This window comes from Salvelinus fontinalis, chromosome 22 (assembly GCF_029448725.1).
Source record: "Salvelinus fontinalis isolate EN_2023a chromosome 22, ASM2944872v1, whole genome shotgun sequence".
In the NCBI taxonomy this organism is placed as follows: Eukaryota; Metazoa; Chordata; class Actinopteri; order Salmoniformes; family Salmonidae; genus Salvelinus; species Salvelinus fontinalis.
In genome coordinates, this window is record NC_074686.1 from 30,348,378 (window position 1) to 30,367,718 (window position 19,341).

Sequence of the window (19,341 nt, forward strand, 5' to 3'; positions counted from 1 at the left end):
CCGTGGATTGATGGCAGCCTTCGCCTGAAACTGAATGCGCGAACCACTGCTTTTAACCAGGGCAAGGTGACCGGAAACATGACCGAATACAAACAGTGTAGCTATTCCCTCCGCAAGCCAATCAAACAAGCTAAGTTCCAGTATAGAGACAAAGTAGAGTTACAAATCAACAGCTCAGACACAAGAGGTATGTGGCAGAGTCTACAGTCAATCACGGATTACAAAAAGAAAAGCAGCCCCGTTGCGGACCAGGATGTCTTGCTCCCAGACAGACTAAATAACTTTTTTGCTCGCTTTGAGGACAATACAGTGCCACTGACACGGCCCGCTACCAAAACCTGCGGGCTCTCCTTCACTGCAGCCGAGGTAAGTGAAACATTTAAACGTGTTAACCCTCACAAGGCTGCAGGCCCAGACGGCATTCCCAGCCGCGTCCTCAGAGCATGCGCAGACCAGCTGGCTGGTGTGTTTACGGACATATTCAATCAATCCTTATCCCAGTCTGCTGTTCCCACATGCTTCAAGAGGGCCACCATTGTTCCTGTTCCTAAGAAAGCTAAGGTAACTGAGCTAAACGACTACCGCCCCGTAGCACTCACTTTCGTCATCATGAAGTGCTTTGAGAGACTAGTCAAGGACCATATCACCTCCACCCTACCTGACACCATAGACCCACTCCAATTTGCTTACCGACCCAATAGGTCCACAGACGACGCAATCGCAACCACACTGCACACTGCCCTAACCCATCTGGACAAGAGGAATACGTATATGAGAATGCTGTTCATCGACTACAGCTCAGCATTTAACACCATAGTACCATCCAAACTCGTCATCAAGCTCGAGACCCTGGGTCTTGACCCCGCCTTGTGCAACTGGGTACTGGACTTCCTGACGGGCCGGCCCCAGGTGGTGAGGGTAGGTAACAACATCTCCACCCCGCTGATCCTCAACACTGGGGCCGCACAAGGGTGCGTTCTGAGCCCTCTCCTGTACTCCCTGTTCACCCACGACTGCGTGGCCATGCACGCCTCCAACTCAATCATCAAGTTTGCGGATGACACTACAGTGGTAGGCTTGATTACCAACAATGACGAGACGGCCTACAGGGAGGAGGTGAGGGCCCTCGGAGTGTGGTGTCAGGAAAATAACCTCACACTCAACGTCAACAAAACAAAGGAGATGATTGTGGACTTCAGGAAACAGCAGAGGGAGCACCCCGCTATCCACATCGACGGGACAGTAGTGGAGAGGGTAGTAAGTTTTAAGTTCCTCGGTGTACACATCACGGACAAACTGAATTGGTCCACCCACACAGACAGCGTTGTGAAAAAGGCACAGCAGCGCCTCTTCAACCTCAGGAGGCTGAAGAAATTTGGCTTGTCACCAAAAGCACTCACAAACTTCTACACATGCACAATCGAGAGCATCCTGTCGGGCTGTATCACCGCCTGGTACGGCAACTGCTCCGCCCACAACCGTAAAGCTCTCCAGAGGGTAGTGAGGTCTGCACAACGCATCACCGGGGGCAAACTACCTGCCCTCCAGGACACCTACACCACCCGATGTCACAGGAAGGCTATAAAGATCATCAAGGACAACAACCACCCGAGCCACTGCCTGTTCACCCCGCTATCATCCAGAAGGCGAGGGCAGTACAGGTGCATCAAAGCAGGGACCGAGAGACTGAAAAACAGCTTCTATCTCAAGGCCATCAGACTGTTAAACAGCCACCACTAACATTTAGTTGCCGCTGCCAACATACTGACTCAACTCCAGCCACTTTAATAATGGGAATTTATGGAAATTTATGTAAAAATGTACCACTAGCCACTTTAAACAATGCCACTTAATATAATGTTTACATACCCTACATTACTCATCTCATATGTATATACTGTACTCTATATCATCTACTGCATCTTACCATCATTATGTAATACATGTATCACTAGCCACTTTAAACTATGCCACTTTATGTTTATATACCCTACATTACTCATCTCATATGTATATACTGTACTCTATACCATCTACTGCATCTTGCCTATGCTGTTCTGTACCATCTCTCATTCATATATCTTTATATACATATTCTTTATCCCTTTACACTTGTGTGTATAAGGTAGTAGTTGTGGAATTGTTAGGTTAGATTACTCGTTGGTTATTACTGCATTGTCGGAACTAGAAGCACAAGCATTTCGCTACACTCGCATTAACATTTGCTAACCATGTGTATGTGACAAATAAAATTTGATTTGATTTGATTTTTATTTGAGATGTGTCTGTTACTTGAACATTTATTTGGACTGCAATTTCTGAGGCTGGTAACTCTAATGAATTTATCATCTGCAGCAGAGGTAACTCTGGGTCTTACTTTCCTGTGGGGGTCCTCATGAGTGCCAGTTTCATCATAGCGCTTGATGGTTTTTGCGACTGCACTTGAAGAAACTTTCAAAGGTCTTGATATTTTCCAGATTGACTGACCTTCATGTATTAAAGTAATGATGGACTGTTGTTTCTCTTTGCTTATTTGAGCTGTTCTTGCCATAATATGGACTTGGTCTTTTACCAAATAGGGCTATCTTCTGTATACCACCCTACCTTGTCACAACACAACTGATGCTCAAACGCTGATGCTCAAATGCATTAAGAAGGAAAGAAATCCCACAAATTAACTTTTAACAAGACACACCTGTTAATTGAAATGCATTCCAGGTGACTACCTCATGAAGCTGGTTGAGAGAAAGCCAAGTGTGTGAAAAGCTGTCATCAAGGCAAAGGGTGGCTACTTTGAAGAATCTCAAATATAAAATATTTTTTGATTTGTTTAACAGTTTTTTGGTTAATACATGATTCCATATGTGTTATTTCATAGTTTTGAAGTCTTCACTATTATTCTATAATGTAGAAAATAGTACAAATAAAGGAAAAACCCTGGAATGAATAGGTGTGTCCAAACATTTGACTGATACTGTAAATAAAAAACCTCAGTGTATTTCAGGACAGCTGTTAATGTCCAAATATTTTTTGAGAGGAGATGGAAAGGTGGAAAAAGCTGGCTAATTTTAAGATATTGCCTCACTCTAAAACGGAGTGCTTAAAGGTTCTATCCTCAGAGCACACAGACAGGCGCGTAAGGAAGTTTATATGTGTGAGTTATGACAGGGTGGACTGGGAGTTTACGACACCCGACAGAATTCCATGTTGTCACATTCAAAGTGTTGAGGGAGGAAATACTGGTTGATTCTCAGCAGGCGCCCCCACAAACATAAAACCTCTGTTATAAATAGTTACACCTAATGCTGCCTAAGATGGGCCTCAGTTCCAAAACACGGTCCAACATGGCCTTCTCCTGTTATAACAAAACTCTATCCTTTTTCGTATTGTATCCATATTCACTTGTTCACTCCCCTTCCCTAGCCCTGATGTCCTGTATTGAAGAGGCTCACCAGATAGTAAAGGCTTGTATTGTAGAGGCTCACCAGATAGTGAAGGCTTGTATTGAAGAGGCTCACCAGATAGTGAAGGCTTGTATTGAAGAGGCTCACCAGATAGTAAAGGCTTGTATTGTAGAGGCTCACCAGATAGTGAAGGCTTGTATTGAAGAGGCTCACCAGATAGTAAAGGCTTGTATTGTAGAGGCTCACCAGATAGTGAAGGCTTGTATTGAAGAGGCTCACCAGATAGTAAAGGCTTGTATTGAAGAGGCTCACCAGATAGTGAAGGCTTGTATTGAAGAGGCTCACCAGATAGTAAAGGCTTGTATTGAAGAGGCTCACCAGATAGTAAAGGCTTGTATTGAAGAGGCTCACCAGATAGTAAAGGCTTGTATTGAAGAGGCTCACCAGATAGTGAAGGCTTGTATTGAAGAGGCTCACCAGATAGTAAAGGCTTACATTGTAGAGGCTCACCAGATAGTGAAGGCTTGTATTGAAGAGGCTCACCAGATAGTGAAGGCTTGTATTGAAGAGGCTCACCAGATAGTGAAGGCTTGTATTGAAGAGGCTCACCAGATAGTGAAGGCTTGTATTGAAGAGGCTCACCAGATAGTGAAGGCTTGTATTGAAGAGGCTCACCAGATAGTGAAGGCTTACATTGTAGAGGCTCACCAGATAGTAAAGGCTTGTATTGAAGAGGCTCACCAGATAGTAAAGGCTTGTATTGAAGAGGCTCACCAGATAGTGAAGGCTTACATTGTAGAGGCTCACCACCAGAGCACTTGACGCTGCCTGCCTCTTCCTCCCTGTATTCCATTCCATTGTGTAGAGAATAAAAGCTGCTCTCACAGTGAAGGGTGCTCCTTCTCAAGGGCAGAAGAGGAGAGGATAGAGCTGGCATACATCTCAAATGGCACCCTATTCCCTATTTCGGTGATTACAAGGTGGTAGGTAGCCTAGTGGTTAAGAGCGTTGGGTCAGTAACCGAAAGGTCGCGGGTTTCCATCCCTGTACTGACCAGGTGAAAAATCTGTCGATGTGCCCTTGAGCAAGGCACTTAACCCTAATTACTCTGGGAAATAGTGTCTGCTAAATGGTTGCCCATATGTAAATGATCAACTAGATTTATCCGCAGGCTGTTTTTTAATTTTTATTGAGTGGAGGTCGGTGGGCCAGAACATAATTACATATATTTTGAAAAACTGCAAATTGACCGCAAGAAGCCCAAACAGATGTGATATTTGAATAAAACAATCATTTCAAACCGTGCTTACATTTGTATACGATCACGTCTCTCTATTATGCATGGAAATGCTAGGGGGGAACAGATTTCTTAAAATAAAATCACAAACGCTGATTTCCCTGTGTTTTTACAGTTTACTGGCGGGCCACCAGTTGAGGAACCCTGCCCTATATAGTGCACTAGTTTTGAATAGAGTAAAAAGTAGGGCACTATAAAGGGAATAGGGTGCCATTTGGTACACAGCTCTGGTCTGCTCATGCAGGGATTAACCTCCTGTGCTCTGTTAGGATAACTATAGCAGAAGGGACAGATACTGTCACGCTCTGACCATAGATATCTCTGTTTTCTTTATATTTTGGTTAGGTCAGGGTGTGACGAGGGTGGGTATGCTAGTTTTTGTATTGTCAAGGGTTTTTGTATGTCTAGGGGTTTTGTAGGTCTAGGTATTTGTATGTCTATGGTGGCCTGATATGGTTCCCAATCAGAATTGTCTCTGATTGGGGATCATATTTAGGTAGCCATTTCCCTTTTGTGTTTGTGGGTTCTTATTCTATGTTTAGTTGCCTGTCTGCACTATTCATATCGCTTCACGTTTCGTTCGTTTTGTTGTTTTGTTAGTTTGTTCAGTGTTCTTTCTTTATTAAAGAAGAATGTACGCATACCACGCGGCACCTTGGTCCGATTCATACGACGAACGTGACAAATACATTGGGTTACAGCTCAATAGCTTTTGCTCTTATGACCGATCTCATATTGAATTTAATATGGAATTTCTATTTTTCATTGAAGAAAATGGGCTTAAAAATGTTATTGGACAAGATAAGTATTATGTCAAGGTCTGACCAATGGGATGAAAAATGCTGTCTGTCTCTTTGGATGCCTGGATACATGTGTTTATCCATTACCGATAGGATAAGGGGTTACTGAGCTCTTTTATCCACGCTGATCTTCACAATAACAACATTGGTGAAATAACTTTTTTTATTTATCTACTCAGGTGTAAGACCGCAGCTCAAAAGTTAAACAGTTAAACAATAAAAATGTTTACATCCAACACAGGCAGGAGATTATGGCTGTGTTGGATCATGTATAGTTTTAATCATGTTTTGAGGTTATACAGTGTTTGTTTACATTAACAATGTTTACAAACAAGCTTATATTTTGGGTTCTGATGGGGTATGACTGATCTAAGCTCATGAGGCATTTATAAGGTATATTATTAAAGAATCAATTGGTATATATCATTAATTAGAAGTCCCAAAATGGATGTAGCAACAAAGGATTCTAGCTTTAATATCTGTACTAGGCCCAACATTTACAAATCCAATTTATCATTCTGAATGATACACCAGTAAATGAGCAAGAGAAACAGCATAGGCAGGCTGAGTTTCAATGTACAACCTCAGTAAAAAAAACTATATCACGCTCCCAGACAGAGACTTAGATTAAAGATCTCTCATCCAGGGAGAATGGCAGAACACCATACGCATTTGGTAGGCCTCCATGTTAATCACATCCAACAGGTTTCAGGCCCATAAAGCCACAGCTACACTACCATTCAAAAGTATGGGGTCACTGAGAAATGTCTTTGTTTTTGAAAGAAAAGCAATTTTTTTGTCCATTAAAATAACATCAAATTGATCAGAAATGCAGTGTAGACATTGTTAATGTTGTAAATGACTATTGTAGCTGGAAACGGTGTCATGTTGGTATAAATGGGTCGGGAGACAGGCTCAGGAATGCGTAATAGGGGTTTTTATTTCCCAAATTACAGCGTGTCGTGTAAAGGCATGGGGACGAAGACCAAACAAACACCTAAACAAAACACAGGGTAGAAACCCAAACAGAAGAGTGAGGAGGAGCTTGAATTAATATACAAACGCACAATGATTATCACACGGGACGAGACCCGTAAACATCTGCACAATATACGTGGCACGAAAGCCAAAACAACATAGCACAGGTACTCACACAAATCAACGGACATTGTAACAATAATCGACAGGACAATGGTAAACCAAGGGCACACTTATACAATTACTAATCAAAGGGAATAGGGACCGGGTTTGCGTAATGACAGTTCCGGAGGGATCCGTGACAAACGGATGATTTATTATGGAATATCTACATAAGTGTACGTAGGGCCATTATCAGAACCATCACTCCTGTGTTCCAATGGCACGTTGTGTTAGCTAATCCAAGGTTATCATATTAAAAGGCTAACTGATCATTAGAAAACCCTTTTGCAATTGTGTTAGCACAGCTGAAAACTGTTGTTCTGATTAAAGAAGCAATAAAACTGTCCTTCTTTAGACTAGTTCAGTATCTGGAGCATCAGCATTTGTGGGTTCGATTCCAGGCTCAAAATGGCCAGAAACAAATAACTTTATTCTGAAACTCGTCAGTCTATTTTTGTTCTGAGAAATGAAGGCTATTCCATGCGAGTAATTGCCAAGAAACTGAAGATCTGGTACAACACTGTGTCATAAAAGAAAACGCCTGAGTGGAGTTCCCACATCCAGTTTTCAGCGGGAAAGGAAGCTATGTTGAATTACTACTTTGAATTAGCTGTATCCCTGAAAACTGGAAACATCCGGTTGTTGGCAACTACACTAAGGGTGTATTACCCCTGACGACCTAAACAACTAACACATGTGAGCTGAGCTAAGTGGGGAATGAATGGGTCTCTCAGGTACTGTGTGGATCATAGAGAATGTGTAACCTCCGCCATTCAAGACGTCTTATTTACACACAATAAACATGTAACCCGCAATACATATGCAACACTCCTATACTCTCTCCCATGAATGAACATGACATCGCTGTCACCAAACATAATTTATACACTCCATGTCAACCACGTTCTATGTAAACATACACGTTACTCACGCCGAACATGTGTTTTTATCTGCCCCATACAAGCCTCCCTACAAGTACTGCTGAGTACACACTTTCAGAGCCATATATTTAAGATCAATATAATAAATAACTATACTAGCATTTGAATAATATTTTTAATATATGGCTCTGCATACTTCCATACAGTCAGGTCTGGCTTGAGATTGAACTCCAGAACATTCCGGTGGATCGTGTGGCCAAACCAGACTGAATAATGATGTCTGATACAATGACATGTCAGGGCCAAAGTGGACCTCCATCACCCTGGCTTCCAGGCCACATATGTGTTACCATGGATCTGTCACTAGATCATACAGGCTGGGAATAATCAGCCTGGAACCATCCAGACCCAGACGGAGAGGTGACATCATCACCCTGCTCTGAGAGGTGACAGACAGACTGATAACGGAACAGAGAGGGATAGAGAGAGGGGGGAGGCCAGGAGAGAGAGACCCAGCATGGAAAGGCCATGGTGTCCAAGCATTCCATCACTCTGAGATATCTCTTTTCACTTCCATAATGAAAGCCCTTTTAGGGCTGGAGTTATTATTCTTTCATTGAGTTCGCGGCTTGACCTTCGGTATGAATTAATGTTGGGTCTGCTTTGAATTCTAAAATTATTTTTCTAGGTAGGACAAAAGAGCAAAGAGCAAAGTACCACTTAAAATACAATAAATTGATTTGCAATATAAGTTTAAAAAATCGCATAATTTCTTACACATTTATTGGAATACTTTGCTCTGGATCGTGGCCTCATTTTTCCCAAACCAAATAAATGTATTGACATTGCTTCATGATGTATCAAACTTCGGCAACTTATTCTCTTTACTGTTGGTCTCTTACACTGCCGTGTTCTTCTCTTCTCATCTAGTCCTCGCCTTTCTGCAACCAGTAGCCTAAGTGGCTCTGCTAATCTGTGTAAAGTTATATTGGAGAGGTCCCCACCCTCTACATATAACCCTTGTAGCCCCACTTGATCCACATCACCATCCTGTCCCCAGCGATGGAAAGCACTGCTACTGCTGCTTTAAAGTGCCATCTCATTATAGATGCACTCTCCAGCTAGTGAGTGCCTTTCTCTGTCCGCTGCATGAGAATTACACACACAGAGCCCAGTCTCCATTGTGGGTCCATATAGAGTACTGTAACTCCACATACCACACGTCATAGGTTCAGATAATGGCCCATTGATGTTAAGGTCTCCATACGTCTCTGTGTAGAAGTTGTTGAGCTACTGAGCTAATGGGTTAAGCAGAGATACTGTAGCGCTGTGACTCCCCCAGTTGGAAGAGAAACATGCCTAGGGCGTCAATTATAGTCTGGGGTTTAGCCTACAAGGCTGGGGTTAACTAGCTAATGTGTTGCTAAGATGTTGTGGCTCATGCAGAACGGAAAGCACATTCTTTTTTTTATTAAGACAGAGTGGATAGTACTGTATAAACTCGGCTTGGGAAAAAACTATTCTGATGAGAGAGAGAAAGCGAAAGAGAGTGAGAAAGAGTGAGAGACAGAAAAGTGTCTCAAGTCAAACACAGATATCCATAAAGCCACACAGATATCCATAAAGCCACACAGATATCCATAAAGCCACACAGATATCCATAAAGCCACACAGATATCCATAAAGCCTATATTGTCTCCTTTTGACGCAGCTAAACACTCCCTCAGTGTTGACTATAATAGCTCACAATTCACTTATGTCGCATTTTAGTAAACAGCCATCAGTATTGATGTTGACTGGGGCTGTCATTCATCTTGTTGAAACTCAACTTCTGTGATAATGAGGCGTTCTCTCCCTATTGTGTCACACGTCTTAGAGCAGGGATGGGCAACTCTTACAGTTTTTAATATGATTGACTAAGAGATTGACTAAGAAATCCAAGAGGGGCCCTCCGGGCTCTAATTCGACCTTCATTACTACAGGTTTAGATAGCTGGCCTCTAGATTAAAACATGTCAGCTGACATGGGCTAATTGAGAGACTATCAGTGACAGACATAACAAGAGAAAAACTGTTGATGCACAGACAATAAAACAATTGCACCTTGTGTATTCTACTATTTTAATTTGCAACAGCTTTTTTTTGAGGGGGGGATGATCCGAGGGCCTTCAAAAGGGGGGCCGCCAGTTGCCCATCCGTGTCTTAGAGGGATGTCTGAGGCAGGGAGGGAGACAGAGGATGCAACACAAATGGCACACTATTCCCTAGATACAGTGCCTTCGGAAAGTTTTCAGACCTCTTGACTTTTTCCACCTTTTGTTATGTTACAGCTTTATTCTAAAACTGATTAAATTGTTATTTTTTCCCCCTCATCAATCTACACACAATACCGCATAATGACAAAGCAAAAACAGGTTCCGAAATTTTTGCAAATGTATACAAAATAAAAAATTGGAATATCACATTTACATAAGTATTCAGACCCTTTACTCAGTACTTTGTTGAAGCACCGTTGGAAGCGATTACAGCCTAGAGTCTTCTTGGGTATGACACTACAAGCTTGGCACACCTGTATTTGGGGAGTTTCTCCTATTCTTCTATGTAGATCCTGTCAAGCTCTGTCAGGTTGGATGGGGAGTGTCGTTGCACAGCCATTTTCAGGTCTCTCCAGAGATGTTTGACCGGGTTCAAGTCCGGGCTCCGGCAGGGCCACTCAAGGACATTCAGAGACTTGTACCAAAGCCACTCTTGCGTTGTGTGCTTTGGGTTGTTAGGGCCGCCATTGGACTCTGGAGCAATGGAAACGCGTTCTCTGGAGTGATTAATCACACTTCACCATCTGACAGTCTGACCGACGAATCTGGGTTTGGCGGGTGCCAGGAGAACGCTACCTGCCAGAATGCATAGTGCCAACAGTAAAGTTTGGTGGGGGAGGAATAATGGTCTGGGCCTGTTTTTCATGGTTTGGGCTAGACCCCATAGTTCCAGTGAAGGAAAATCTTAACGCTACATCATACAATTACATTCTAGACGATTCTGTGCTTCCAACTTTGTGGCAGCAGTTTGGGGAAGGCCCTTACCTGTTTCAGCATGAAAATGCCCCTGTGCACAAAGCGAAGTCCATACAGAAATTGTTTGTCGAGATCGGTTTGGAAGCCAGGCCTAATCGTCCAACATCAGTGCCAGACCTCACTAATGCTCTGGTGGCTGAATGAAAGCAAGTCCCTGGAGCAATATTCCAACATCTAGTGGAATTCCTTCCTAGAAGAGTGGAATCTGGTATAGCAGCAAAGGGGGGACCAACTTCATATTAATGCGCACGAATTTGGAATAAGATGTTTGACGAGCAGCTGTCCACATACTTTTGGTCATGTAGTGTACCTCATGAGTATCACTCTGTTCCCACTATTGTTGTTTTGACTTTGATTATAACTGTAAGGCTTATAAGCAGCACCAGAGGTGTTCTTGTATTGTATTTATTACTCATAACAGAATGTCATTAACACTGTGTTTTTGGAACAAAGACCCGACACGATAGCCTGAGGGACACTGCCTCACAGTAGTAAGACAGGATCAAGGTAAAAATATAAAACTGGCACTTACATTACAATCTCCAATCCTCAGCCTTCTCTCCTTCTTTCCTTCCCATGGCTGGGTACCACACAAATACACATTGGTATCTTTCTACAATATCCCCCATTCCCCATTTCTCTCTGAGCACCATTTCACAGGCGGGTGGGTAAGCCATGCCAGCAATGGGTAAGAGTCTTGTTCTCTGTGTGGCACAGCCCACAGCCATCTGGAAGGGTTAGGAGCTGGAGCTGGCATGCATAAATGAACAGGGGGTTTTACTGGCTGTGCACGGCTGGAGTTCAATGAAGTTCCACCTAGACACTGATCTGTGGTCAGTTTTACTGTTTCCCATCCTACTGGTTAAGGTTAGGATTCGGGGAGGTTATGCTGATCCTAGATCTACTGAAAGCTGTTCAGAGGACCATGACAGTTGTCTCTTGTCTTTGTTTTACTATTAGTTTTACTATAAGCCTGTTCTGAGGATGTTGTCAGGCTGTACGGTACAGCATGTGCTTGAATGGATATACTTCCCTTTCCTACACTGCTCCTTAGGCACCAGAGCAAGCCACTGCTTTTGATGGCACATCAATAATGTTCATAAAGGGTTTATAGTTTTTCAAGTAACACATTAAAATAATGAAGTGCTTTATCAAAGAAACGTTATACCTCTCTAGACCGTTATCCTACCTAGACTGAACTCACACTCCCCCAGCCCCAGTCCAACCTCCAAAGTCAGTCACAATGACATGCTCACTGATGCATGTCTGTCAGCTGAGTATGGAACCTGCTCTGGAGCCCCAGTGAGGTGTGAAAATCTACAGCTGCACACTGATTGGCGTAACACAGCAGATAATGGGCTTATAATGGGGATCTGCAGGTCCAAAGTAGAGACCTGAGGGGAATTCTAATCTACATTTCATGGGCTAGATTAGTGCAGTGGCGCAGCGGTCTAAGACACTGCAGTCCCTGGTTCAAATCCAGGCTGCAACACATCTGACTGTGATTGGGAGTCTCATAGGGTGGTGCACAGTTGTCCTGGTTTGGCCTGGGGTAGGCCGTCATTGTAAGTAAGAATTTGCTCTTAACTGACTTGCCAAGTTAAATAAAGGTAAAAATATAGAAATAAATAAACAATTAAAATAGAATAAATATTACTCCCAGGCATGACAGTCCAGCCACTCAACTTGAGAAAGAAGCACCTCTGCAGTATGCTGTTGACAGTATAATGATTCTCTCTCTCCCTCCCTCCACATGAATGCACACTGCAACCCGGCACAGGAAAACTTATGGGAACCACTGTTGCAGTATATTTGCATTCAGGCATAATGAATGTTGTTCTGCAGTCCAAACTCAAGGCTGCCTTATCGTATTTCAAAACAACAACCCGGTTCTGTATGTATGTGCACCCAATTTTCTGTTAGAAAAACACATTTTGAGTTGACATAATTTTTAACTCCAGTATGTTCTCTTCTCTGTCTCCACAGACTTGACTGGGACCAGACAGTATGAGGTTAAAAAGCTCCTACTGGCTTCTGATATCTTTCTTGGTGGTGAGTCCATCTTCAGCTTCTCATTAACACAAATAATTGTTGGTAGATTACTTTTGTGCAGTGTTCATTACTGTAATGCAGTTTATATATTACTGTAATTTTTTTACCAAATTGTACATGATTCGTGCGGTAAATGTCCAAGATAAACTGCAATACGTTTTACTCAGCGGGTTTTTAACGAATAGAGAAAATCAAATAGATTGACTTAATGTAGTTCACTAATCCGTTAATCACTAATTGGTTCAGTTTGGCAACTAGGAGCATCCCACTAGGCACATTACAGAATTTCAACGTGGAAATGTGGGTAATATTTGGTTGAGACGTTGATTGTTGAGACGTTGATCATTGAGATTTTAACCTTTATTCACCCACTCAAAGAAACAGCCAGAAATGTGTTGAATTCTCAGTCTTTCAACCATCTAAAAGCACAACCAAATTCCAATGAAAAAAATAATGTCAGATTTTTGGTTTAGTTGTCATCTAAATGTGTTATCACTGTGCTTTCAAATTTAAAAGCACAACAGAGTTCAAATGAGAATACAATATCAGATATTTTGTATTTATACAAAACCACAAGGCTACCTGCTAGGGCGGCAGGTGGTTAGAGCATTGAACTAGTAACCGAAAGGTTGCAAGATTGAATCCCCGAGCTGACAAGGTAAAATCTGTTGTTCTACCCCTGAACAAGGCAGTTAACCCACTGTTCCCTGGTAGGCCGTCATTGAAAATAAGATTTTGTTCTTAACTGACTTGCCTAGTTAAATAAAGGTAAAATAAATACAACAAATGAATGTGTTATTACTGTGCTTTATTTATTAGCACAACCAAATTAACTGGTGTGCAATTAAGATTAAAATACCGTACATGGTCCAAGTAATCAATGCGGTTTGAGATTCTGCGAAGATTATTAAAGCAATTGTGAAGATCTCCACAGACCTGCGACCTTTGCATGCTTCCTGAACACAAACTGGAATCATAGCCAGACTAAGGCAGTGGCACAGATGGAACTATCTCCTTCAAATGTTGATATTTGGTTGTGTTGACAACCAAACACAATTCAATATCCAGTTTGTTACACAAATTAATAATATGTTGGATTTAAAGTTAAAAAAGTTAAAGAATAGGACTACATCAAATCAACTTTAAATACTCTTCAAATAAAGTTTGATTTAGTCCTATTATTTAACTTAGTGTCACGTTCTGACCTTAGTTCATTTTTTATGTCTTTATTTTAGTTGGTCAGGGCGTGAGTTGGGGTGGGCATTCTATGTTGTTTTTCTATGTTTTGTTCTGTTATATTTCTATGTGTTTGGCCTAGTATGGTTCTCAATCAGAGGCAGGTGTCAGTCGATTGGGAGCCATATTTAGGTAGCCTGTTCTCTATTGTGCTTGGTGGGTGATTGTTTCCTGTTTCAGTGTTTGCACCATACGGGACTGTTTTGGTTGTTTGTTCGTGTTTTGTTATTTTTGTTCTGTGTTCATTTTGATTTATTAAAAATCAACGGACACTTGATGGACACTTACCACGCTGCACATTGGTCCGATCCTTGCTACTCTTCCTCAGACGAAGAGGAAATCCGTTACACTTAGATATTTGGCTGAGATGGAGATGTGAATACAACGTATTAATTATAAATTTGTAGATTCAATTTTGAAATCAACCAAATCTTGAAACCCTAGGCCTATATATATTGTTGATTTTTATTTGAACTCTGGGTTGAATTGAAACAATAACTGTTGATGACTTGGCAAATGCTATATAGGCCTAAATGTATCATTCATGATATGACTTATAAAGTATTGTTACATTAAATTTGCTCTGTTAAACCTACCCTTTGGAATGAGTTTGATTGCAACAGTGAATCTATTTAGTTATTAAGTGTAGATCTCTCAAATCATTCTCACGACAGCACATTGGTAGTAGTCAGTGACAAATATCAAAGTAGGGCTTGGTTAAAGGTGCTACACCTACCTACAATCTCTCTGAATTTCTACCCTATGTGGAAGCTAGGTGAGAAGCTAGGTGAATTGCAACAGCACTAGGCTGCATTCAAAACAAATCACCCCCCTCCCCCTCATTCAATGTCCCCCTAACATGGCGGAAACTCGCACTTGAGCCTTTTACTTTCGGTTTTGGGTCACCATCTGTAAAAAAAACTATTTTTGTTATTGAAAATATATTTCACAGCGATTTAGATGGTAGTGTAATGATTCCCTACACTAATTGCCTGTTTTCTCACAAACTGAAATTGAGCAAAGAGTGTAGAATTTTAATCAACCAGGAAATTACAGAGCGATTTCTACATTGGCGCTTGGCCCGATTTCAACTAGTTAATGTAACACAGCCGTAAAGTCAAAACAGGGTTCCCATTTTGACAACCGATTTCGCTCTGGCGGGAGAAATCAATAGGTGAATATCACAGTCAATAACAACACTGGCGGGTGAGTAATATTGTGAAACACCATCATTCCACTATTACTCCAGATATATTATGGACATTTTCAGGAATTTACAATGCAAAAATGGAACAACAAGAAGTCCTATGTGTAGCACCTTTAAAACCCTGGATGGGAAACCAAAGGATAGCTGTAGACAGATCAACTCTTCAGTAAGAGGTGATACCCGGCCTATTATTTTTCTGGTAGTAGATATAACGTTGAAGATCTGACATTGTTTCAAAAGTTCAAATTCAACATATTTTATGAAAGGTTTGTCTTTGTTGGAAATTGGTTACCATGATGTCATAATCCTATTGTTGAAATTTCACACTCAAAACAACAGTTTACGTTTATGACTTTTTGCAAATCCAATCTGTTTCCCCCGCAGATTCGACGTCACAATACGTTGACAAATTACATTGAAACAACGTTGATTCAACCAGTTTGTGCCTAGTGGGATGGATGACCTAAAAGCCTGGAGGTCTTTCAGCCATGATGCTAAAGCTCTGCATATACTGTCTATGAATGGCAGAGGCTGGTTTGTGTGTGTGTGTGTGTGTGTGTGTGTGTGTGTGTGTGTGTGTGTGTGTGTGTGTGTGTGTGTGTGTGTGTGTGTGTGTGTGTGTGTGTGTGTGTGTGTGTGTGTGTGTGTGTGTGTGTGTGTGTGTGGATGCTTCCCCACGTGTGTACCAACCCTCATCATACTTTATTTCAACCCATAATGGTCAGCTGCCATAGACAGAAAACAAATTACCTTCAGCACAAATGCCAGGGTCTTTGCTTTTTGTTTCTTATGACATTGAAACTCACTGTTATCAAGTCAGAAGATATCAGCCTAATTAAATATTCATGAGATGCAAAGTGATATGACGGTGATGGTAATTTATTAGAGCGTTCATGTAGTTACAGTTTGTTATTGAACATGCCCAGGTAAGGCATGTAGAAATGAGTTTTCTTTGTCAACAAATTGGATTCTAGATGTTTTGTTTCACATGTTTGCCTTTACTTGTATTGGTGAACTTCTTGATCGGTACAGCAACAGGTTGGCTCAACAAGGACCTTTGTACTGATAATAATACCTTTGTCCCTTTGGTCTTCTATTCATCTGTATGATAACCTGATGATAAATTGGCTGTTGATAAGTGTTCGTACCATGTAATTATATTCAATAAAATTTGCCTGCCTGGCTGAGTGTAAGAAGGTAAATTCATACGGATCTCTTTAATCTCTCAGATGTTCATGCACTTGCGTTTGTTTTCTTTGTTTCCAGAAAAGTTCTCAGTAACACGCTATTTCAGTAAAGCTCTATTTCAATAACACTCTTTTTCAGTAAAGCTCTATTTCAGTAACACTCTATTTCAGTAACTCTCTTATTTCAGCAGGATACGTGGAAGAAATGAAAGAGGAATGACCTTTACGGACATGTGAGGTTTACTCACTGTCTGAAAGGGATTTTTTATATTTTTTTGCTTTAATGCTGACGTTGGTGGTGGCCTGGTGGTCGTATGTATGACGTCATTTACTTCAATGTTTGGAGTGACATCATATGTACGGCTGCTAAACTGCTACATGGGACATCATCAATATTCCGAAAACTCTCAGACGAAAATCTAAATCTCCCCCCTTCTTCATTTACTTTTAGTGTCTGTAGCTCAGTATGCTTTGAATTGTCAGGTAAGACTGATGTACATTTTCCTGGAAAAGGAAAAGAACGCTCTGAAAGTTAAACGAGAAGAGATGAAAGTAATAAAAAAGAGAAAGGAGAGATGAGGGAGGAGGGCAGGGCGGGTGGGAGCTGTTTGCGAGCAAGTCTTGCCATGCTATTGTGTTAATATTCATGTAAATTAATTAAAGTGTGCGAGAGAGAGCAAGAAAGAAAGAGAGAGAGAAACACAGAGAGAGAGAGAGAGAGAGAGCAAGAAAGAAAGAGAACGAGAGAAACACAGAGAGAGAGAGAGAGAGAGAGAGAGAGAGAGAGAGAGAGAGAGAGAGAGAGAGAGAGAGAGAGAGAGAGAGAGAGAGAGAGAGAGAGAGAGAGAGAGAGAGAGAGAATCGCATTTCTAAAGGCCCAAATGAACATACAGTATACTCAAAAAAGAATCCATTTAACCACAAGCATATGGCTGGATTTCATGATGGCTTAGTAAATTTATATGAAGGAGTAATACCCGTTCATCTACACATCTTCTGCTCACTGATCATAGAGAGAGAGAGAAAAAAATGGTGAAAATGAGGGAACGAGAGAGAGAGGACAAGCCCTGGCGCTTTGAGTGGGTTCATTCTTTGTCAAAATATTAGGAGAGATGAGTCACACTCCCAACGACACATTGTTGGACACAGCTGCTATTTGAATCTTGATTTCCATCTCATCTTTTTGCAGAGAAGCGTTATCTACAGTATATCAGCTTTGGAGACAAGACGAGCTCCCATGGTTTTCAAGCCTCTTTTCCAAACCACACAATAGGAGAACAGACAGGATCAGAGAGAGGCTCTCATTCTATTCATATAAGGGTTCTTGTATGCTAGTCATCTGTAACCACGCCAACGCACATTTCAAGTACAGCATTGTGACACTCACTTGAGAAAAGCACACGATGAGACTATTTGTCTATTGCTTTTAGCATGAATTAGCAATGCATGTGGGAGTATACTGTCAATAAATCACTCTCACAATACTAATACTAAACCATAGCAATAGAATTACTCATTCTAGTTCTGTGTACCAAACCCTTACACATTGCCTGTTGAAAGACAAGCATACCAATAGTCACAACACAATACAACTTGATTAAGCTCAGGGCAATTAGTTTCAGGGCAGCACAGCCTAAGTGCAACCTACACGTACAGTACATCACTAGCCAGCCACTTAGGTGTTCGATAGCTCTATTTTGGTAAGATGAAGTGGTTGTTGTGTCTTTGCAGAGCGGAACTGTTGCCTGGGAGACCAGCTCTGAGCCTGCTAGCCCAGACACATCTCTCAGGTCTGTCCTGACCATAATGGAGGACGAGAGGCAGACCATGACCGAGGGTCAATACAGATGTCTTGAACTGTTCAGCCGAGATCAGCAGCACAACAGAACAGGTAAAGCACAAATCAATAATTTCAAAGTCCAAAAATGAATGTACCAATCCCAGAATACCCTTTTAATCGAATCACACTAGTTACTGGGAGACTGGGATCTGATTACTGGGGCTCTTTGAAAAAGCACTAGTGTTGATGCTATGACCTTTGATCTGATTACTGGGGCTCTTTGAAAAAGCACTAGTGTTGATGCTATGACCTTTGATCTGATTACTAGGGCTCCTTGAGAAAGCACTAGTGTTGATGCTATGACCTTGATTGCGTAATGCTTAGTGGATGGATGTGTAATCAGTGCTCCATTGATGCTATAGGTAATGGAGATGTTGTTACCAGGACCCAAGTGCAGTGATATAGGACTGTAAAAGTACCATATCATATGCTAAATGGAAAGAGCATCTCAGCTATTAGGCGTATGGAAAGTGTGAGAGGCACTGAGCATCTACTAAATGACTCGAATGTAAATAAAAGGTTTCGACATGAATCGTTAATGCATGGTTTAGCAATAGGGAGGTAGCCTAAAGTTGTATAAATATACAGGCATAGACATTAAAGTCATTCTCACTGATGCAGGTGTGTTCTGTAGCCGTATGTGGGATGGCTTGCTGTGTTGGGATGAGACTCCGGTGGCGACCTACGCCACACAGAACTGCCCAGATTACCCTGGCCTGGACATCTCTGGTAAGACTAAACACTGATAAATGATACAATGTCTGCAGAGGGAATTGGCCAGGCCACAGGTGATAGAGTAGATTATAGAGATGATAGGGGTAACTATAGACTAGATTATAGAGATTATGGGGTGACTACACGTTAGAGACTAGATTATAGAGATGATAGGGGTGACTAGAGGCTAGATGATAGGGGTGATAGGGGTTACGAGAGGTTAGATTATAGAGATGATAGTGGTGACAAGAGACAAGATTATAGAGATGTTAGGGGTGACTAGGGACTCAATTATACAGATGATAGGGTTGACAATGTCACAGAGATGTTTGGGGTGACTAGAGGTTATTTACAGAGATGATAGGGGTTACTAGAAGTTAGATTATAGAGATGTTAGGGGTGACTAGAGACTATATTACAGAGATGTTAGGTGTGACTAGAGACTAGATTACAGAGATGTTAGGAGTGACTAGAGACTAGAGTATAGAGATGATAGGGGTTACTAGAAGTTAA

The 19,341-nt window shown here is 41.6% G+C and overlaps 1 protein-coding gene across 1 annotated transcript in view; it reads left to right on the plus strand.

Annotated features, from left to right (window-relative positions):
* LOC129820190 (calcitonin gene-related peptide type 1 receptor-like) overlaps positions 1–19,341 on the plus strand; it is a 94,546-nt gene that overhangs the window by 27,297 nt on the left and 47,908 nt on the right. The window contains exons 3-5 of the mRNA XM_055877173.1: positions 12,579–12,644; positions 18,006–18,165; positions 18,736–18,843. Of these exons, the coding sequence (XP_055733148.1) occupies positions 12,600–12,644; positions 18,006–18,165; positions 18,736–18,843 (313 nt within the window). The 5' untranslated portion in view covers positions 12,579–12,599. The remainder of the gene's footprint in view (positions 1–12,578; positions 12,645–18,005; positions 18,166–18,735; positions 18,844–19,341) is intronic.